At 45.2% G+C, this 23,201-nt stretch overlaps 1 protein-coding gene across 1 annotated transcript in view; it reads right to left on the reverse strand.

Annotated features, from left to right (window-relative positions):
* LOC309653267 (glycine receptor subunit alpha-4) overlaps positions 1 to 22,997 on the reverse strand; it is a 31,792-nt gene extending 8,795 nt beyond the window's left edge. Inside the window, exons 1-8 of the mRNA XM_082447840.1 lie at positions 22,816 to 22,997; positions 18,772 to 18,902; positions 18,419 to 18,486; positions 17,566 to 17,789; positions 17,356 to 17,438; positions 15,459 to 15,599; positions 12,747 to 12,961; positions 135 to 284 (exon numbers count right to left, since the gene is read on the reverse strand). Coding sequence (XP_082303966.1) covers positions 135 to 284; positions 12,747 to 12,961; positions 15,459 to 15,599; positions 17,356 to 17,438; positions 17,566 to 17,789; positions 18,419 to 18,486; positions 18,772 to 18,902; positions 22,816 to 22,886 — 1,083 coding nt within the window. The 5' untranslated portion in view covers positions 22,887 to 22,997. The remainder of the gene's footprint in view (positions 1 to 134; positions 285 to 12,746; positions 12,962 to 15,458; positions 15,600 to 17,355; positions 17,439 to 17,565; positions 17,790 to 18,418; positions 18,487 to 18,771; positions 18,903 to 22,815) is intronic.
* Positions 22,998 to 23,201: the final 204 nt, after the last annotated feature.

Below are 23,201 nucleotides of genomic sequence, written 5' to 3' on the forward strand. Positions count from 1 at the left end.
GGGACTAGAATCCAGGGTCCTGATTGCCTGTCTAGTCCTTGCAGCCTAGGTCGAGTCTTGGTTTGTGGGAGGAGTAGTAGGGAGGAAGGAGTCCAAAGGAGAAAGGAAGTGGACCCCTCCCTAGTTATACTCACCATGCGTTGGCGCCTCTGCCTTCTTCGAATTCGCATGAATTCCTTATGCTGACGGGAGACAAAATTGACAGCAGCGTACTCCAACAGGGCAGCGAACACAAAGAGGAGGCACACAGCCATCCAGATGTCGATTGCCTTCACATAGGACACCTGCAACATCCACCAATGGAGCAGTCAACTTTCCAGGAGTCCTTCCATGGCCTATCCAGTGAGTTGCCAACCCATATCAACTGCCTGCTGTTCTTCAGTTTTATCCTGAATTTCTTCTGGTTTTTAAAGAAGCTTCCCATGATATGTCCCATTATCTGAAGGCCCATGTCAAAGAGATCGGGCTACCCATCATCCTTCACTTCACTGCCCTCTCCACCCTCCACTTCCATCTGCCTTTCCTCCCTACACTTCTTTTCCTTTCTTTCTTTCTTCTTTCCGTACTTCTGCTTCTGATTCTTATTATTCTTTTCATTCTTGTCTTCTTCTGATTCTTTTATTTCAATAAAAAGCAATGAACATGAATGCTGTGTTTGTTTGCCTTCTGTTCTTTCCTAGGGTCATCACAGCTGTGGTGGTAATTGGGTGGGGTGCGTTATTCCCATGTGAGACACATGAGGACATTGGAGGCCTAGAGGGGAAAAGTCTTAGCCAAGATTACCCAATGATAAGATAGCAGTAGGGCTTGGGGATCCTGGGCTTTCAATTCAGTGATGCTGCCCTTTACCTAGGCTGTAGTCTCAATATCAGGCTAGAGGTCCTTCCTTTCCTTCCTCCAACTCTATTCTTCTTTGACCTTGTGACTTTTTCCTGCTGTTCTTCTTGAGAGACCCTGGTGGGGATTTGAACTGAGTGGTGAGTGAGGGCCTCATGTCTTAAAATGAAGAGCAGAACACGGCAGGGATCCCAATGGAGTGTACAATCCACCACCTGCTATGGATGCTTCTCTCATTTCAAGGCACTGCTGGCTTCCACCTATCCATTCCTTAGTGCTCTCCTCTACTACCTGCCTTGGTAGCCTTTAAGTACAGTCAGCCCTCTGTATTCATGGGTTCTGCATTTGAGGATATGGAGGGCCAAATGTAAGGGACTTGAGCATCTGCTGATTTTGGTATCTGCAGGGGGTCCTGGAAGCAATCCCCCACTGGTACTGAGGGATGACTGTACTTTTCTCTCCCATTTCCCTTGTGAAGAGTGAATGCTCACTTCTCCTGAAACAGGGTTGTGGCTGGGTGGGACCAGAAGGGAGGCCAGAGCTCAGGTTTATGAAGGCCTTTCACTTCCTCAATCAGATCACCTCCCTACATAGTTTTGAGCAGCTGAGCTCACCTTATGGGGCTCCCCAGCAGGAGTAGGATTAATGACAGGCAACTTTTTTCACCAACCTCTGCTATGTTGGACAGTGAGTTTGCTGCAGGCTCCAGGTAAGGAGCAGGCCTCACTAGAGAAATCTTCCACCTCTGTGGTTCTTAACCAGGGCTGACTCTCCCCACCCCCACCCCACCAGGGGCCTTTCAAAATGTTTGGAGACATTTTTGGTTGCACAACTTTGGGGTAGTGCTGGCAACTGGCATCTAGTGGGTAAAGGCCAGGAAAACTGCTAAATATCCTACAGTGCACAGGACACCCCCCTCAACCCACACATCAAAGAAAAATTATCTCACCCAAAATGATGATAGTGCTAAGATTGAGAAACCCTAGGAAGACACTGGAACTCACCAAAAAAGATACTCCACATCCAAAGACAAAGGAGAAGCCACAATGAGATGGTAGGAGGGGAGCAACCACAGTAAAATCAAATCCCATAAGTGCTGGGTGGGTGACTCACAGACTGGAGAACACTTATACCACAGAAGTCCACCTACTGGAGTGAAGGTTCTGAGCCCCACGTCAGGCTTCCCAACCTGGGGGTCTGGCAATGGGAGAAGGAATTCCTAGAGAATCAGACTTTGAAGCCTAGTGGGAATTGATTGCAGGACTTCGACAGGACTGGGGAAAACAGAGACTCCACTCTTGGAGGGCACACACAAAGTAGTGTGTGCATCAGGACCCAGGGGAAGGAGCAGTGACCCCAGGGGAGACTGAACCAGACCTACCTGCTAGTGTTGGAGGGTCTCCTGCAGAGGCGGGGGTGAGGGGCACTGTGGCTCACTGTGGGGACAAGGACACTGGCAGCAGAGGTTCTGGGAGGTACTCCTTGGCGTGAGCCCTCCCAGAGTCTGTCATTAGTCCCACCAAAGAGCCCAGGTAGGCTCCAGTGTTGGGTTGCCTCAGGCAAAACAACCAACAGGGAGGGAACCCAGCCCCACCCATCAACAGTCAAGCGGATTAAAGTTTTACTGAGCTCTGCCCACCGGAGCAACAGTCAGCTCTACCCACCACCAGTCCTTCCCATCAGGAAACTTAAACAAGCCTTAGATAGCCTCATCCACCAGAGGGCAGACAGCAGAAGCAAGAACTACAATCCTGCAGCCTGTGGAACAAAAACCACATTCATAGAAAGATAGACAAGATGAAAAGGCAGAGGGCTACGTACCAGATGAAGGAACAAGATAAAACCCCAGAAAAACAACTAACTGAAGTGGAGATAGGCGACCTTCCAGAAAAAGAATTCAGAATAATGATAGTGAAGATGATCCAGGACCTCGGGAAAAGAATGGAGACAAAGATCAAGAAGATGCAAGAAATGTTTAACAAAGACCTAGAAGAATTAAAGAACAAACAAACAGGGATGAACAGTACAATAACTGAAATGAAAACTACACTAGAAGGAATCAATAGCAGAATAACTGAGGCAGAAGAACGGATAAGTGACCTGGAAGACAGAATGGTGGAATTCACTGCTGCGGAACAGGCTAAAGAAAAAAGAATGAAAAGAAATGAAGACAGCCTAAGAGACCTCTGGGACAACATTAAACACAACAACATTCACATTATAGGGGTCCCAGAAGGAGAAGAGAGAGAGAAAGGGCCAGAGAAAATACTTGAAGAGATTATAGTCGAAAACTTCCCTAACATGGGAAAGGAAATAGCCACCCAAGTCCAGGAAGTGCAACGAGTCCCATACAGGATAAACCCAAGGAGAAACATGCTGAGACACATAGTAATCAAATTGGCAAAAATTAAAGACAAAGAAAAATTATTGAAAGCAGCAAGGGAAAAACGACAAATAACATACAAGGGAACTCCCATAAAGTTAACAGCTGATTTCTCAGCAGAAACTCTACAAGCCAGAAGGGAGTGGCATGATATACTTAAAGTGATGAAAGGGAAGAACTTACAACCAAGATTACTCTACCCGGCAAGGATCTCATTCAGATTTGATGGAGAAATCAAAAGCTTTACAGACAAGCAAAAGCTAAGAGAATTCAGCACCACCAAACCAGCTCTACAACAAATGCTAAAGGAACTTCTCTAAGTGGGAAACACAAGAGAAGAAAAGGACCTACAAAAACAAACCCAAAACAATTAAGAAAATGGTCATAGGAACATACATATCGATAATTACCTTAAACGTGAATGGATTAAATGCTCCAACCAAAAGACACAGGCTTGCTGAATGCATACAAAAACAAGACCCATATATATGCTGTCTACAAGAGACCCACTTCAGACCTAGGGACACATACAGACTGAAAGTGAGGGGATGGGAAAAGATATTCCATGCAAATGGAAATCAAAAGAAAGCTGGAGTAGCTGTACTCATATCAGATAAAATAGACTTTAAAATAAAGAATGTTACAAGAGACAAGGAAGGACACTACATAATGATCAAGGGATCAATCCAAGAAGAAGACATAACAAGTATAAATATATATGCACCCAACATAGGAACACCTCAATACATAAGGAAACTGCTAACAGCTCTAAAAGAGGAAATCGACAGTAACACAATAATAGTGGGGGACTTTAACACCTCACTTACACCAATGGACAGATCATCCAAAGTGAAAATAAATAAGGAAACAGAAGCTTTAAATGACACAATAGACCAGATTGATTTAATTGATATTTATAAGACATTCCATCCAAAACCAGCAGATTACACTTTCTTCTCAAGTGCACACAGAACATTCTCCAGGATAGATCACATCTTCGGTCACAAATCAAGCCTCAGTAAATTTTAGAAAATTGAAATCATATCAAGCATCTTTTCTGACCACAACACTATGAGATTAGAAATGAATTAACAGGGAAAAAAACCTAAAAAACACAAACACATGGAGGCTAAACAGTATGTTACTAAACAACCAAGAGATCACTGAAGAAATCAAAGAGGAAAGCAAAAAATACCTAGAGCCAAATGACAATGAAAACACAATGATCCAAAACCTACGGGATGCAGCAAAAGCAGTTCTAAGAGGGAAGTTTATAGCTATACAAGCCTACCTCAAGAAACAAGAAAAATCTCAAGTAAACAATCTAACCTTACACCTAAAGGAACTAGAGAAAGAAGAACAAACAAAACCCAAAGTTAGCAGAAGGAAAGAAATTATAAAGATCAGATCAGAAATAAATGAAATAGAAACAAAGAAAACAGTAGCAAAGATCAATAAAACTAAAAGCTTGTTCTTGGAGAAGATAAACAAAATGGATAACCATTAGCCAGACTCATCAAGAAAAAGAAGGAGAGGACTCAAATCAATAAAATTAGAAATGAAAAAGGAGAAGTTACAACAGACACTGCAGAAATACAAAGCATCCTAAGAGACTACTACAAGCAACTTTATGCCAATAAAATGGAAAACCTGGAAGAAATGGACAAATTCTTAGAAAGGTATAACCTTCCAAGACTGAACCAGGAAGAAACAGAAAATATGAACAGACCAATCACAAGTAATGAAGTTGAAACTGTGATTGAAAATCTTCCAACAAACAAAAGTCCAGGACCAGATGGCTTCACAGGTGAATTCTATCAAACATTTAGAGAAGAGCTAACACCCATCCTTCTCAAACTCTTCCAAAAATTGCAGAGGAAGGAACACTCCAAAACTCATTCTATGAGGCCATCATCACCCTGATACCAAAACCAGACAAAGATACTACAAAAAAAGATAATTACAGACCAATATCACTGATGAATATAGATGCAAAAATCCTCAACAAAATACTAGCAAACAGAATCCAACAACACATTAAACGGATCATTTACCATGATCAAGTGGGATTTATCCCAGGTATGCAAGGATTCTTCAGTATACGCAAATCAATCGATGTGATACACCATATTAACAAATTGAAGAATAAAAACCATATGATCCAATTATACTCCAATAAAGATGTTAAAAAAAAAACAAAAACCATATGATCATCTCAATAGATGCAGAAAAAGCTTTTGACAAAATTCAACACCCATTTATGATAAAAACTCTCCAGAAAGTGGGCATAGAGGGAACCTACCTCAACATAATAAAGGCCATATACAACAAACCCACAGCAAACATCATTCTCAATGGTGAAAAACTGAAAGCATTTCCTCTAAGATCAGGAATGAGACAAGGATGTCCACTCTCTCCACTATTATTCAACATAGTTTTGGAAGTCCTAGCCATGGCAATCAGAGAAGAAAAAGAAATAAAAGGAATACAAATTGGAAAAGAATAAGTAAAGCTGTCTCTGTTTGCAGATGACATGATACTATACATAGAGAATCCTAAAAATGCCACCAGAAAACTACTAGAGCTAATCAATGAATTTGGTAAAGTTGCAGGATACAAAATTAATGCACAGAAATCTCTTGCATTCCTATACACTAATGATGAAAAATCTGAAAGTGAGATTATGGAAACACTCCCATTTACCATTGCAACAAAAAGAATAAAATACCTAGGAGTAAACGTACCTAGGGAGACAAAAGACCTGTATGCAGAAAACTATAAGACACTTATGAAAGAAATTAAAGATGATACCAACAGATGGAGAGATATACCATGTTATTGGATTGGAAGAATCAATATTGTGATAATGACTATACTACCCAAAGCAATCTACAGATTCAACACAATCCCTATCAAATTACCAATGGCATTTTTTACGGAACTAGAAGAAATCATCTTAAAATTTGTATGGAGACACAAAAGACCCCGAATAGCCAAAGCAGTCTTGAGGGAAAAAAACGGAGCTGGAGGAATCAGACTCCCTGACTTCAGACTATACTACAAAACTACAGTAATCAAGACAATTTGGTACTGGCACAAAAACAGAAACATAGATCAATGGAACAAGATAGAAAGCCCAGAGGTAAACCCACACACCTATGGTCAACTAATCTATGACAAAGGAGGCAAAGATATACAATGGAGAAAAGACAGTCTCTTCAATAAGTGGTGCTGGGAAAACTGGACAGCTACATGTAAAAGAATGAAATTAGAACACTCCCTAACACCATACACAAAAGTAACCTCAAAATGGATTCAAGACCTAAATGTAAGACCGGACACTATAAAACTCTTAGAGGAAAACATAGGAAGAACACTTTTTGACATAAATCACACCAAGATCTTTTTTGATCCACCTCCTAGAGCAATGGAAATAAAAACAAAAATAAACAAATGGGACCTAATGAAACTTCAAAGCTTTTGCACAGCAAAGGAAACCATAAACAAGACGAAAAGACAACCTTCAGAATGGTAGAAAATATTTGCAAACGAATCAACGGACAAAGGATTAATCTCCAAAATATATAAACAGCTCATGCAGCTCAATATTAAAGAAACAAACAACCCAATCCAAAAATGGGCAGAAGACCTAAATAGACATTTCTCCAAAGAAGACATACAGATGGCCAAGAAGCACATGAATAGCTGCTCAACATCACTAATTATTAGAGAATTGCAAATCAAAACTACAATGAGGTACCACCTGACACCAGTTAGAATGGGCATCATCAGAAAATCTACAAACAACAAATGCTGGAGAGGGTGTGGAGAAAAGGGAACCGTCTTGCACTGTTGGTGGGAATGTAAATTGATACAGCCGCTATGGAGAAAAGTATGGAGGTTCCTTAAAAAACTAAAAATAGAATTACCATATGATCCAGCAATCCCACTACTGGGCATATACCCAGAGAAAACCATAATTCAAAAAGACACATGCACCCCAATGTTCATTGTAGCACTATTTACAATAGCCAGGTCATGGAAGCAACCTAAATGCCCATCGACAGACGAATGGATAAAGAAGATGTGGTACATATATACAATGGAATATTACTCAGCCATAAAAAGGAATGAAATTGAGTCATTTGTTGAGACGTGGATGGACCTAGAGACTGTCATACAGAGTGAAGTAAGTCAGCAAGAGAAAAACAAATATCATATATTAATGCATGTATGTGGAACCTAGAAAAATGGTACAGATGAACCGGTTTGCAGGGCAGAATTTGAGACACAGATGTAGAGAACAAACGTATGGACACCAAGGGGGGAAAACCGCGGTGGGGTGGGGATGGTGGTGTGCTGAATTGGGCGATTGAGATTGACATGTATACACTGATGTGTATAAAATTGATTACTAATAAGAACCTACAGTATAGAAAAACAAACAAACAAACAAAAAACAACCAATACTAAACTTTCTTTCGGTTATTTGTATGGAAATATGTTAATATAAATGTTTCAGACATTACATGAAATTTCTAAAAATCTTATATGTTCTGGTATAATGTTATAAGTCATAATCCTAGTTATTACTTTAAAATGTATATCTCAGAAATAACTAAATTTCCTTGTCAATTGCATTATTATGAAGTTTCATCAAATCTTTAACCGTGGTCATTTTTAAGTCTTTTGTCATTTACAGACAGTTCTGGGTGTACGCTGATGCTTTTGCAAATATGTTCCTATAAAAGGGTTTCATCTTCAAGAAATTCATGGAAAAGACTCTGACAAGTACAGGTTTCTGGTAACTGACTGTACTGCTGAACTGAATGAATAAGCATTTTCAGAACTCTAATGGAAAACTGATGAATTCATAAAGGTGCTAGCAAAAGATCAAGATAAAAAAAAATTAATTACATGGGACTGAGTGAACTGATGAGGATGATTATATTTTTTGTGACTTTCTTTTTGAATAAAAAAAAAAATCCCACAAGGACTCAGAGGCAAAAAATATACAAATCAATTTTCACTGCAAAGTAAAGCAGCTGTTACAGTGGAGGATTACTGGACTGTATGTCAATATTATGACATAGTATGAGTGTGTTTCGTGTTTGGTAATTGCAATCATTGTTGCTTTTGTTGTGGTCATCCATTTACAATGCTTGGTGTCAGTTTATCTCTTGTAAAAATAAAATACAGTGTGTATGTGTTAAAAAAAAAAGATTGAGAAACCCTGCTCTTTTCCTTTTAAGTCAGTTCCACTGAGATGGTAGTGGTGGGTTGCTAGGCAACCCTGATTAAGCATCCCTTGGTGTTTCCACTTTGCCACATACTAAAAGGTCATCCTATTTCATTCACCATCTCCCAGTCCCACTGTGCCCCCAGGGATGTTAAGTGCTACAGAAATCCGTAGTGAGATAATGACAAGGGAGGTCCACGAAGGACTTTGGACCATCAAAAGAAAAGGACACCTTAAGCAGCAGGAAGAAAGTCTTGTTAACAATACATGTGTCAACAATACGCCTTAAATATCTGTGGAATCCATCCACTTGCTATCCTGGCTCATCTGAAGGAGTGCAACAGTTTCCCTAAACGGTCTCCCTGCATCTACACTTGCCACCTCCAATCTGTTCTCCAAATAGCAGCCAGAATTTTGTTTTGAAAATGTAAGTCTGATCATATCACTCCTCTGCTTACAACTCTTCAGTGGTTCTCCATTATCCTTCCGATACAGTCAATGCTCCCCTTAGCATGACATCTAGCCCCTGCCTACTACTTCAGCCTTGTCTCGCCCCTTGCAATCTATGACCCTGCCATGATGATCAATTTCAGTTGTCTCCCAAGGAGATAATCTCTCTCTGTATCTCTCCTTTACCTTGATAACTTTTACTTAAACGTTCACTTCAGATACCATATCCTCTGAGAAGTCTTCCCTATTCATCCTAGTCTGGGTTGGTTGCCCCTACTGTATGTGCTCAGGTTACCTACACCTTCTTAGCATCCATCAAATATATCTGGCTATTTCCTTCACTAGACTGTGAGCTCTTCAGTGGCAGGGACTGTTTCCATCGTGTTCACTGTTCCTAGCTGAGTGCCTGGCACATAGTAAGTATATTTTGAATTAATGAGTGGATGGATGGTTTGTATTCGTCTCTGCTGGCTTCTGTTTGCTCTCTTGGCCCTCCTTGTTACTACTTGCCCCAAGAGCTGTGAGCCATTTAGATTACAAGATTTTGAAAGAATTGGGTCCCTCCTCCCCACTGCAACTTTAGGTCTAATCTGTCAGTCTCTGGTAGAAACTTCCATTTAACCCTTCCATTATGCACTGAGCCACCTGCAGTTGTGTAGATCAAGAACCTGGCAAAGAGACAGCCATGGGTGTCTTTGAGAGCCCTAGCCCTCATAAACGCAAAGAAGGAGTGGCTTCCGGGAGCATGGGGAATGGCCATCCCAGCTGAGTCCCCTTACAAAGCGAGCCTCTGCTGCTCTTATCCTGGACACTAGAGTTGTACTGGGGGGTGGAATTGCTGTGGCTTTCAGAAGCCCCTGACCTGGCCCCACCTTTTTCCTTGGGGCTCCTATAAAATCTAATGTTGCACAAACTCAAGAGTGAGCGGAAGTTCCCTGACTTAGTCCCTTGCTCTGTGGGGCTGGCCAATGAAGCTATTTAGTTCGGGGTGCATGCCTACGTATTTTGCTTATTGGCCAATGAGGCCAAGAAACGGTCCCTAACATAGAGAACAGACTTGTGGTTGCCAAAGGGGAGGGGGTGGGGAAGGACTGGGAGTTTGGGATTAGCAGATGCAAACTGGTATATATAGAATGGATAAACAACAAGGTCATACTGTATAGCACAGGGAACTACATTCAATATCCTGTGATAAACCATAATGGAAAAGAATATGAAAAAAGGATGCCTCTATGTGTATAACTGAGTCACTTTGCTGTACAGCAGAGATTGACACAACATTGTAAATCAACTATACTTCAATAAAAATATATATACGTAAAAAGAAAAGGTCATCAAAATCTGATAAGGCGGGCTTCCCTGGTGGCGCAGTGGTTGAGAATCTGCCTGCCAATGCAGGGGACACGGGTTCGAGCCCTGGTCTGGGAAGATCCCACATGCCGTGGAGCGACTGGGCCCGTGAGCCACAATTGCTGAGCCTGCGCGTCTGGAGCCTGTGCTCCCCAACAAGAGAGGCCACGATAGTGAAAGGCCCGCGCACCGCGATGAAGAGTGGACCCCACTTGCCACAACTAGAGGAAGCCCTCGCACAGAAACGAAGACCCAACACAAGCATAAATAAATTAATTAATTAAAAAAAAAGAATAAAAAGACTTTATTAAAAAAAAAATACTAGCTCCCTCCTTCTAAAAAAAAAAATATGAAGTGCTGCCTTCTTTAAAAAAAAAAATCTGATAAGGCATCAAATACTGCAACCCCCACCCCAAATCAAACCAAATCAAACAATCCTCCAACAAAGTCCATTTTTTCCATAAGAGAAAACAAAGTGATTCCTGGGAGCAGGTGGATTGTGTTTGCTCACAGGAGGGGATTGGAGGAAGAAGTTCTCTCAGCAAGAATAAGGCATAAATTGCAGCACTTCCCTGAGATAGAGGAGAATCTCCTTCTTGTGTGGCAGTGGCAATAAACAAGGGCAGGGTTCTTAGGTCTGAACTACTTTTCTGCCTCTGGCTTTCATACAAGGCCACTACCGAAGCCCCACCTGGCCCTGAAGCCCTCGCCTAAGCCCAGTCTGCCTCTCAGAGCCTCTTCAATATCCGTGTCCATTTAGAAAATACATTTACAGGCCTACCTCGGAGATATTGTGGGTTCGGTTCCAGATCACTGCAATAAAGCAGATATTGCAATAAAGCGAATCACATAAATCTTTTGGTTTCCCAGTGCATATAAAAGCTATGTTTACACTACACTGTAGTCTCTAGTAAGTGTGTAATAGCATTATGTCTAAAAAAAAATGTGTATACCTTAATTAAAAAATACTTTTTGCTAAAAAAATGCTAACCATCATCTGACAACGCAAGGTTGCCACAAACCTTCAAGTCGTTAAAAAATGCAGTATCTGCGAAGTGCAATAAAGCGAAGTGCAATAAAACGAAGTATGCTTGTATAGGAAGTGATCTCTGACAATGTCCCCTAGGACATTAGATCCTAATCTGAGTTTTGTCACTATTTATCCCTAGAGGGCTTAGGACCACCTCAAAGGTTTCCTGGTGACTCAAAAATAATTGGAAACATCACCAGCTGCTTTAGGCCTAGGTCTACCACCCAGTTCTTTCTACCTAGACCCCTAATAATTATAACAATAGTTAACATTTATTGAGCGGTTATTATGTACCAAACACTGTTCTCTGTGTTAATACATTATCTTATTTATTACTTGCAATAACCCTATGGAAGAGGTAATATTTCCATGTTACAGGTGAGGAGACTGAGATGTTAAGGAATTTACCTGAGATCACCATTAGTAAATGACAAGGCAGGGACTTAAATCAAAATCTACCTGACTCTATTCTCTTACTCTTAACCACTATTACCCCCACCCCCACCTCCCCACCATATAGCAAATTTGTAAATTCACTCTGGGTGTCTGGATTACCCCCTGTTTAAGTCCCCAGTAAAAATCTTCTTAAAAATAAACACTGGGAGATGGGCGATCACAGGGCCTGGTTTCCATCAATACAGAGCAAGAGGGAATATATTCACTGGAAGATCTGCAAAAGCTGTGTTGTTTTGGTTTCCCATTATTTCTCCGTGGCCTAGTACAGTGCCTGGTACATAGTACATGCTCAGTAAATATTTATTGAATGAATGAATGAGTTTGCTCCCTGATTTTCTCAGAGCCTTGCTGACTGTAAGGACATTGAGGTGACAACCTCTAAATTCTGCACGTGAAGACATGAGGCAGGGAGAACCTAGGCCTAGTTCCATCAGCACAAATCTCTCTGTGTAATCAAAATATCATCAGGCCTTAGGTGATCAAAGTCTACTGACTTTAATTGCTATTTGCTACCTCAAAGTTTTCTCACCCCAAAAGAAGGGACATTGTCTCTAGAGTTCTTTGTAATAGTATCCGATTTCCGACATAGCAAGAAACAGATGTCAGATTGTTTGATTGTTTCTTGTGAAGCATGACCTTGAGAAAGTCATTCTATCTCTCTGGGCTGTAATGCCCTCATCTGTACCGTGAGGGAGTGGGACTTTCTACTTGCTAAGGGTCTTTTAATCTTGGACATGCTAGTATTTCCTGATGAAAGTCAAAGTAAGTCAGCACTGTCTCGACTCGTTCCCCAGCCAGACAGCATCTGCAACCCAAGCCTCCACACTGTTAGCAATGTTGTTAGCGGTATGTTCTGGGGGACGAGAATGCAGGCCACCTGCTCTTGCTCGATGGCTCTTCCCTACCTTAAATCCAAGGAAAATAGTCAGCAGGAGGGAACAGGGGATGAATGGGAAATGGGGAGCTCTATGGCAAGCAAGTTCCCTTGCATGTCTCTTCACCTTAGGCAAAGAGGCCCGGGAGCCGGAGCTCTGAGTTGTCATGGTGAGCACAGTGGTGATGCCTAGGCCCACCCGGGCAGGGGCAGCATCCATGTTGATCCAGAAGGAGACCCAGGACAGGATGACGATGAGTAGGCTGGGGATATACATCTGAATCAGATAGTAGCCCATCTGTCGTTCCAGGTGAAACTTTACCTCGATGCAGGTGAATTTCCCTGCAAGGAAAGAGGTGAGGTATCAGGCCCCAGGTCCCCAGCCTGCAGCTGAGCCTGAGAGGCAGGACTAGGGCAGCCCTATTTCTGTGGGCACCTAACCTGGGCCAAAAAATGAGCCTTTCGAAATGGCGCCAGGGAGCACCAGATGCATGTTTTGAGGAAACTCTCAGAGAAGCCATTGGGGACTTGACCTCTTGCTCCTAGCACTTTAGTTGCCAGCAGAAGGCCTTCCCCGTGACAGCACTGCAAGAGGATTAAGGGTGGGAGGGCTCCAGAGCCAGACTGTATGGCTTTGAATCCTGAACCTTCCACTCACTAGCTGTGTGACCTCAGGCAAAACACCTAAGCGTTTAAAGCTTCAGTTTCCTTGCCTGTAAAATAGAGTAACAACAATATCAATTCCATCATTGGGCAGTTGTAGGAATTAAATGAGATAATGTATTTGAGGTGTTGAGCACTAGGTAGCTGGTACTATTATCATGATTAACAAAACGAGCTTAGACTCCACTCAAATCTCAGCAGCCTAGCTTGTGTGTGCTGGGACCCTTGAACCTCTCCGGCAACGATTCACTGAGATAAACACTGCCTGGGTCTTAAGCAAGTCAGAAGAGCAGGATAGCAAACATCTGGAAACAATGTCTAACAGAGACCAGCTCTGGACAGCAAGCAGCGGGTTCCCAGAAAGCATCTGGCAGCAGCATTCTATTCCACCCACAAAAAGTGCATTGGCCCCAGGCACATGTACCAATGCTCGCCTCCTCTGCCAGCCATCTTCACTTTACCCTGCTTTCCACTCCCCAAGGCTAAGAAAACACAAGCTCAGAGCTTCTGGCAGCAGACGCTTAGGATAACCAAAGCAAAAAGCAGAGGATGTGTATATTATTATTTTATGTCTGATTCCTCAAGATTAGTGATTTCATCAATGACTGATTGTGGCTTTGACATGCCGTGTGATGCTGTGATCTCCTACTCTTCCCTGAGTCCACCCACCCTGGGCTTCTTGCCATGACATGTTTTGGCTAGGTATCCATATTTTCTTTCCTTTCTTTCCTTCCTTCCTTCCTTTTTTTTTTTTTTTTTTTTTTTGGTGATAGCAGTTTTGTTTTCAATGACAAAATTAACACTTGTTTAGCACAGAACAAAAGTGCGAAGTAGAGAAAGAATAATAATATTCATAAGCTGACATTTGTCAAGCCCCTACTAAGTGCCCTGACTTTATATAGTTTATCTCATTTAAATCGCATAGCAACTCTTTGGGGCAGGTAAAATTATTATTTCCCATTTTACAGACAGGGATACTGAGGCTCAAAGAGATTAAGTTATGTTGCTCAAGGGCACCCAACTAGTAAATGGTGCAGCCAGAATTCAAACTCAGCTCTATCTGACTCGAGTTCTTGCTCTTATCTGTTGTATCATACTGCTTTAGAAACGCTTAGTGCTATTTCCTTCCAGAGTTTTTAAACACATGCTTTTGGTTTGTTTCTTTCATCACAATAGAATCATTCTGTGTATACAACTTTGAATCTTAGCCTTTTCCACTTGAAGTTTCCCATGTTAATATAAGCACCTTGCAAGCGTTCTTTTAAACGTCTGGATAATATCCCACTAAGCAGATGCGCTATGTAATTTACTTAACTTCCACCCTATTGGTGGCTATTTAGAGCAGTTCCAAGATTTTGCTAGTATAAACCGTGACCCAGGAAGCCTCTTGGGGTCTAAAGTCAATATGATATTTTGGAATATTTCCTTATAATAAATTCCAGGCAGTGGAATTCCTGGATCAACAGGTTGGGAAACAAATTTAGCTTCCAGACTAAAGATCTCCCCTCTTCAGCTTGTGGCCTCTATCTCAGGGTCATAGCTCTTCACAGCCAAATTGCCGGGGGAAATGAGGAGCCAGCAGCGATTAGGGAAGCTGCAGGGGGCAGACGCTCAGGCTGGAAAACCAGCTCCTCTCCATTTCCTGGCACGCTTTTCACACCTGGGAAACCAAGCCAGTTCATGAGAGTTGGGCAGTGGGGACAGTGGTAGGAGGTGTGGACGGTAAGCCAGCTGGTGACCTGAATTCTGTTCTCTCTTGGTTCAGTGTACTCATTGACTACTCCCAGATGTAGATTCCCCACTTTCCACATGAAGTTGGCCCCAGGACAGGTGGAACACTCCTGCCACTCACTGGCACAGGACCATTTGTTCTGCAGCGTGTGTTAGGGACAAGAACAAGGGCTTTGGCATTAGACAGATCTGGATTTGAATTGTAAATCAGCCATTTACTAGCTGTGTGACTTGGACAACTGATTCAACTTCTTAGCACCTCAGTTTTCTCTTTCTGAGAAATGGGGCTGATCACCCCTACCATAATGAGATAAGACATATGAAGCACTTAGCACCACATCTGGTACAGATTGGACCTTCACTAGAGGCCAGCTGCCTTGCCCCTTTCCCTCCCATCTGGAGGCCCTCTTGTGGCCCACAGCCAGTAAAGATCTTGGGTTTTTACCTGTGTTGTAGCGCTTGGTACAATAGCCTAGATCCTTCTCATCCCGCAAGACAAACTGGGACAGAGTCAACCCCTCAGCCACTTGGACAGCAGGAGCATCTTCCAGCCACTCAAACACGAGGTCATTCATGGTGTAGCCAACTGAAAGTGACAGAGATGGCAGAGGACTGCAGAGTGTGGTGGTTGGACAGGGGTAGGGAGAGGGTTAGAACTGGCAGGAAAGAACAAATGAGGAATAAGGCCTGGGTTTTAGGAGTTTCATGCTCATCTTGGAAAGGAAAACCATTCGGAAGAGGGTCAATTGCCTCATGGGCCCAGCCTAAGTGGGTAAATCAGAAAGATTCCAGATTCCTCTCCTACCTAGTTCTCAAGCTTTAGAAAGGCCCAAAGAGAAATTATTCTGGCAGACCTAGAAAGCACGTCAAAAGGCTTGGAAAGATGTCAAGGAAACCAGCTGGGAACCTCCTGCCCCATCTCAAACCCAGGGGAGTAAGCACGTGTACCGACCACATGTCTTGAGCTGAGCCAGCCTCAGAGCTGGGGCTTCTGCCACCTCACTCCAGGGAGGAAAGAGCTATTTATACCTTGCCAGTCATGCATGGGACAATGTGCATACCACAGACTCCCAGCCAGAGTCCTGACCTGGGGCAAATTGAGAGCTAACATTGAAAATGCCAAGTTGCTCACAGATAGCTAGCAGTTCGCGAAGGCTCTTGCCACATAGATGACTATACTCACACGTCGGGTAGAAATGGGAGCAGAAACACCAAGGATCACGGATGTCCAGTGTAGGGCCTTGGCCCAGAGTAGCTTTGTGACTTTGGGGAAGTCACTTCCCCTTCTGTAAAATGCTCCACGTACTTTTCAGAGGGGGTAATGAGGACCTGGATGTGAAGGTGGTTTATGAACTCTAAAAAGCTGACCACATAAGACATATTCTATCCATTACTGTTATTATATGTTGGAAACAGCCTGACAAGACTTCTTCTTTGAGGATCAAATGGATATCTCCTGATGCCACAGTCTCACTTGCCCAGGAGATAGCAAAGGAATGGACATGGGCGATGGTCCAGCCTTGTTATCCTTTAGCTTCTCTGCACTTGGGGCAGCCTCTGCAGGCTGGCACCCCTGCCCCTGGTAGCCCTTGGCTGACCTTGCTCTCCTGGGTACTGTCCTATGCCTAGAACTGTCCTCTCCCACCTCTCTACAAAAGCTATCTGTACACACTACTATATGTAAAATAGATAAACAACAAGGACCTACTGTATAGCACAGGGAACTATATTCAGTATCTTGTAATAACCTATAATGGAAAATGATCTGAAAAAGAACATATATATATATATATATATATATATATATATATATATATATATATCCAAATTATTTGGCTGTACACCTGAAATTAACACAACATTGTAACTATACTTCAGTTAAAAAAAATTATGTGTTCACAAGGAATCAGGGTTCAAAGACTCCCCCCTTCCCTGCCAACTCTGGATTTTTATAGGCATCTTGAATGTCTTAACTCAGGGGAAGTAAAGGTAGAATTACTTCAGGCACTGTGAGAGGGAAATTATATCTGGACAGAGGAGGTACCCCTCAAATGACCCTCCACATCCAGCATAAGCACATTTGTATGTAAGGCTGGAGCCTTCCCATTCCCCGGCCCTGTGGGGCAGCCAGACCTGCCAATAGCGAGGGGATGGAAAAGCACACTGGGCTGAGTGTTAGCAAGCCCTGGCTTCTAATCTCACCTGTGCCAAGAGCTCACTGTGTGTGCTTGGGGAAGTCCATCCCCACTCTGGGCTGCCCTTCTCCTGTCTGGAATATCATGGCATGGGGTTAACTAGCTGGTATCTCAGGCCTCACTCTGTGACTCTCTAGGGACACTTACAGCTCTCCAACTGCATCGTGCAGGTCTGGATATCCATGGGGAAGTTCTTCAGGTCCATTGGGCAGGATAAAATGAGAGTCAGCCTGGCAGGGACAGTAAGAAAGAAGTTAGGCCGGCTTACTGGGGCTCAGTACAGCACAGGGAACCCTCCGCCCACCCCTCAGCCTCTACCCCTTGCCCCAAGCTCTCCTGGCTGTACGCCAGCTGCACCTGATGCTGTAGAGCACGTTTCCATTCTTGAAGATGCGCAGCAACTTGTTGTCTGTGGTCACCTCGTGGAAATTGGCCCCTTTCTCATTGGCAAAGAACAGGTCTGGCTTCCAAATCAAGTCCAGCATGGAGGGATCGAGGTCCAGCGAGTCATCAGGATATTCTCGGTAGGCCAGGCGTGGGTCGTTCCACTGCTGCCGCAAGAAGACGTTCACCCGGTAGTCCTGAACAGAGATGGGCCCATCAGAGGCAGTGCTATTGCAGGGGCCTGGCAAGCCTACCTGGGCAGGAGGGCCATGAGGAGGAAATGCTGGGAGCACATCTCAGGGGCAGTGGGCATTTTCCACTGGAGAAGGAACCTGCTTTGGGCTGATATGGCAAAGAAGGGAAGGGAAAAGACATTTATTAAGTACTTACTATGTGCCAGGCTCTCTGCTAAGTGCTTTCTTCATATGCATCATCTCACTTAAATCTCATGTCAACCCTGAGAGGAGGGTACTGTTATGATCCCCATTTTACAGATGAGGAAACTGAGACAAAGAGAGATTTGAGTAACCTGCTTAAGAGATGGTAGAGTCAGGGTTTGAACGCAGGTTTATCTGATTTCCAAGCCTGTGCTATGCATCAAGCTACCTTCCAAACTGGACCGTCTGCTGCTTAGGCTAGTCTGCCTTTAGCCACTAAAACCCTGGGCTGGGGAAAGATGAACTCCCAGTGACCGACTTTGGACATCCCATGGCTTTAGCCATGACCCTGAAACAGGGAGAGGATGGCAGAGGGAGGAAAGTCTTGCTATCTGGTGGGCTTCACCCATTCACACTAGAGTGGAAGTGGGAGCAGGGCGATGCTTTACCATGGTAGTCTCGGTGATGGAGCTGAAACTGTTGATGAAGATGTTGCAGGTCACGTTCACAGGTGGGCCTAAGGGTAGCAAAGCACAGCCATATTGGCAGGGCATTCCCGGAATCTGGGAGAAGTTTCCAAGACTCCCTCCCTGAGCTTGAGGCCAGGGTACTGCTGGGAGAAGGCAGTGCCTGGCACACAGGCCCATGGATGATGGGGAGGGGACGCTCCTTCTGAGCTGTGAGAGCCAGCCCTGTACCTCCAGCCTCCTGGCCCTGAGGTAGGCAATGGGGGCTAGCTCTGCAGTATGTCCCCAAAAGAAGTGGGGAGGGAGGGGTTTTTTGTAGGATGAATGCTTCTTACCTTTAAAATTGGGCCGAATCCTGGCATCATATCCAGATGTTCGCCCCATAAGCTTGTCCAGGAAATCAGAGGGGGACATGGGCTGGGACACCTTGGTCCCAGATTTGACTTCTTCTTTTGCCAAGGCCACCCTGGACAGGAGAGATAAAGAATTAATAACTGAGATCAGTTGTATTCTGCCTTTATCACAGACCCTCTCCTTCCTTGTTCCCTCCCCACTTTGGCTGGTCTCTCCATCAGGCAGGAGGATTAGGAGATGGGTTTCTAGGTGCCCACTTGCAAAATGAGAAGTACAGAAACCCATAAGCCAACACAGCAGCTCAATAGTTAGTCCTAGAAGATTGCTTTCACATACATTAGATCTTTTTGCCCTCAAAATTCTCAGCGTGATGGGGGTGAAAACTGTTATTTCCATCTTATAGGTGAGAAAACTGAGGCTTCCAAAGGAGTAATCTGTGAGACTGTAAATTGGTGCAGCCACTGTGGAAAACAATGTGGAGTTCCCTCAAAATATTAAAAGTTGAACTACCTTATGATCTAGCAATTCTACTTCTGGGTATTTATCCAAAGGAAACGAGATCACTATGTTGAAGAAATATCTGCACCCCACCCCCATGTTCATAGCAGCATTATTTGCAATGGCCAAGACACGGAAATCACCCAAGTGTCCATCAATGGATGAATAGATAAAGAAGATGTGGTGTATATATACAATGGAATACTACTCAGCTATAGAAAAGAATGAAATAATGCCATTTGCAGCAACATGGATGGACTTGGAGGGTATTATGCTAAATGAAATAAATCAGACAGAGAAAGACAAATACCATATGATCTCATATGTGGAATCTATTAAACGGATAGATAGATAGATAGATAGATAGATAGATCAACCGTCCAAAAGAAAAGTGACTTGCCCAAAGTCTCACAGCTGGTGAGTGACACAGGGCCCAGGACAAGGACTTGAACCCAAGGCTGAGGCCTCATCCAGTATTCTCTTTCTGAAGGTGCCTTGAACATACTCAAACAAGAGTGACAGAAATAATGTGGCTGTGGCACTGCTTTGCACATCTGGCCTAGCCAAGGGTGGGAAGGGCTCAAGGGCAATTTACACCCCTGAGAGCTGGTTTTAGTTGCTTGGCCTTCATGCTGATTCCTCAGGGGCTAGGACCCAGCTTCTGGAGAGGGCGGCTTGGCTTCTGGTGTTTGCCCCAGCAGGAAGCTATATTCTGAGCTGAACCTCAGTTCAGGGTTGTGGCAGCTGCAGGCAGGTAATCTCACCTTGGCAATAAAATAGGCAGGAAAGCAGGGCTCTAGGAGCATGGGAAAGCCTCCCAGTAAAGTGGCCATGCTGTGAAGGTCAACTCCCATCCTTTCTTCCTAAGAGCTTCATTTTGAGGAGGGGGCCAGTGTGCTTTGGCCTAGCCTAGAGGCCAGCCCCCTTCTCCCCTGACAAGTTTCCCTCTAAGAGCAGCAAAGTTCCTTCCATATGCCTGCTTGTCCGCTTACCAGCCAATAGCTAGACCAGGGACCAGGAGCTCAGCAAGGGCTTGAGGGCAGGCGTGGGGCTCACACTGAGCTCAGGCTGGACTCCTGGCTGGGTCCTGTGGCTCCTGCTCCATCCTGCCGTCATCACCAGGGCCAGCTCCCCTGCTGCCACTACTGCTGCTGCAATGCTGGGGCTGGGAGGTGGGGTGACTGCTGTCCTTCTGGGTCTGAGTCTCCTTTGAACCAGCGAGCTCCTCTTTCCCAGTAAATCTATGGACCTGCCAGTGACTGATAGAATAATACAAATAGCTGAGGCACCATGCTAAACGCTTTATCTAGTATAGTTCTCACATCAGTCCTCTCAATAATCACTCTTATTATCCTCCAGCTATAGTTGAGGAGTGCAAAATGGAGTGACTTGTTCATGATCATACAGTTCCTAAATGGTAAAGCCGAGATTCCAACCCAGAGCTACTGACTTCAAAACTAAGTCCATCTACCGCAATACCATGATGCAAGCAGCCCAGGGCGGTCTGCCAAGGAACCAGAGTGGGGGAAGGTCAGTGGCAGCCGCACCCTGACCCTTAGAGTCTTGCTTCCTTGAATCCCATGAGCAGGAGGAAGTTCTTACCCTGGGAACAGAGGCCACCTTGGCCCCGAGCGGGGGTGGCCAGAGCAGGTGGCCTAAGCAGGCTCTGAAAACCCAAGGAGGCGGGTGCTGGTGCTGGTGCAAGCAGAAGTCCGTGGCTTCACCACGGGGCGTCCACACTGGCCAGGTGCTGCTGTTGGCCGCTTGTCACCTGCCTGCTGGAAGGCCACGTGGCCCTGCAGGTGGAGCAGCCAGACCCTTGCCACCGTCCTCAGCCTCACTCTCATGTCACCTCTCCCTCTAACTCCAGCCCCAGGACCCTGGGACTGGCTGTGGGCTCAGCTGTCTTGGGCCCCAACTGCAGTGACAGCCCCGCTTTTCCAGGGTTACCTTGTCTGCGGACCTGAAAGCAGAGTCACCGTGTGCGGCCTCTCCTTGCTCCCTTTCATTCCTGGAAAGTTCCAAACACTGGCAGGACTAGGGAGGTCCCAGAGCTGAAAATCTTTCTCATGGAAGGCCCTGGGGTGGGGTAAGGGGAGAACGCTGATTCTGCTACTGGGTACTTAAGTGACCTTGGCCAGGTCACTTGCCCTCTCTAGACCTCAGTTTCCGTAAATACAATGAAGGATTTGGTCTCAAGGTTTCCTGGGCTTCCCTGGTGGCGCAGTGGTTGAGAATCTGCCTGCCAATGCAGGGGACACGGGTTCGAGCCCTGGTCTGGGAGGATCCCGCATACCGCGGAGCGGCTGGGCCCGTGAGTCACAACTGCTGAGCCTGCGCGTCTGGAGCCTGTGCTCCTCAACAAGAGAGGCCGCGATAGTGAGAGGCCCGCGCACCGCGATGAAGAGTGGCCCCCACTTGCTGCAACTAGAGAAAGCCCTAGCACAGAAACGAAGACCCAACACAGCCATAAATAAATAAATAAAACAATTTTTAAAAAAGTGTTTAAGATTTCCTAAGGGCCTGCCTTGCTCTAATCACTCAAGTGGGAATGCTGCCACCAAAGCTTGGGCCTTGAGGCAACTTCCCCTCCAGCAGGGCCAGCAAGCATCAGCTGGGTGCCCCCTTCTGCCTGCATCCTCCTATCAACTCCAGCTGAGCTGCCATTGCACTTCGGGCTGCTTTTCACTCTGAAGAAGTTTATCACTGCCCCCCCCCCAGCCACTGCATCCCTGCCTGATTGCCCCCTAATGTGTCCGCCAGCAGTGAGGCAGGAGGCTCCTGAGAGGCAAGCAGATCTTGGCATGCTCCTTGAATGAAGAGGAGGAGGATGATACTGCGGTGGCACTCACCTGCCTCCACCTTGGGAGGCATTCTTCTGACCATTTCAGCCCAAGGCACAGCCATCTTTCCTCCTCAGCTCACCCTATCCACCTAGAATGGCTCCTGGCCTAATGAGAAAGTGAGAATGGGTGGGAGGCCATTTACAAGGAGCCCAAAGCATGTCTTTCCCCCAAGCCCAGGAAATGATGGCCACTTAGTGCCCCTCCAGGGACAGTGAGCTGCCAGGTTCCCCCCGGGCAGGGTAAGGTGACTGCAGAGGGCCAGGTTTGGTCAGCCAAAATCATTCTGATATGGTTTTGGGAAAATCCTTGCTCCTTGAAATCTCTTGGGTGAGCAGCTGGCAGATGTTGGTGTCATTTTTAAGGATCTGAGGAATGTGTGGCCAAGCTGGTAGGGAGATATAGGGTTGCATGGCAGGACAGATGGCTTCTGTCCCGGGGCTCACTCCCTAGCCCCTACCCTGGCCCAGGAAAGTCTCACCCATGCAGAAGCCTTCCCACCTGCTCTGGAGCTTTGACAGCCTTTATGAAAGTCTCCTGGGATCTGATTGGGGGAGGGTGTGTCCTGCCCTGCAGCCTTCCAGACTGTGGGCTTTTTGTAAACTTCAAGGAAACTGTGCCAGAGCCCCTGCTACCCCCGGCCGGTATTTGCATGCATCTCCTTCTCACCCCCACTCAGCTCACCTGAGGAGGACCTGCCCTGGCAGGGTCCAGAGGAGAAGGAAGGAGAGGGTTGCTGGAACAAGAGTTGTCATTCTGCGGGGACCCTGGAGTCCTTTCTCAGCCTGGCTGCCGAGGTGAGAGGGGGTATCCGGGCGGGAATGCCGAAAGTACAGAGCCTTCTTCCTACTTGGGCCACTTGCAAGGAACCCAAGGAGGGCCGGGCTAGGAGTTGCACGCTCTCTCCTCTTCTCTCTTCTCTGCCCCGTCCTTACCAGTCAGGGGCCAGAACTATTCCCCTGGAAGTGATCCTGACACAGATAACCTGCTCCTGCTCTGGCTCGCCTGGGTCTCCGGAGGGCCTCAGCCCTGCCTGCTGGGGTGCTGAAGGAGATTCTTTTTAGGCAGCA

Source organism: Balaenoptera physalus, assembly GCF_965194825.1.
Source record: "Balaenoptera physalus genome assembly, chromosome: X".
Classification (NCBI taxonomy): Eukaryota; Metazoa; Chordata; class Mammalia; order Artiodactyla; family Balaenopteridae; genus Balaenoptera; species Balaenoptera physalus.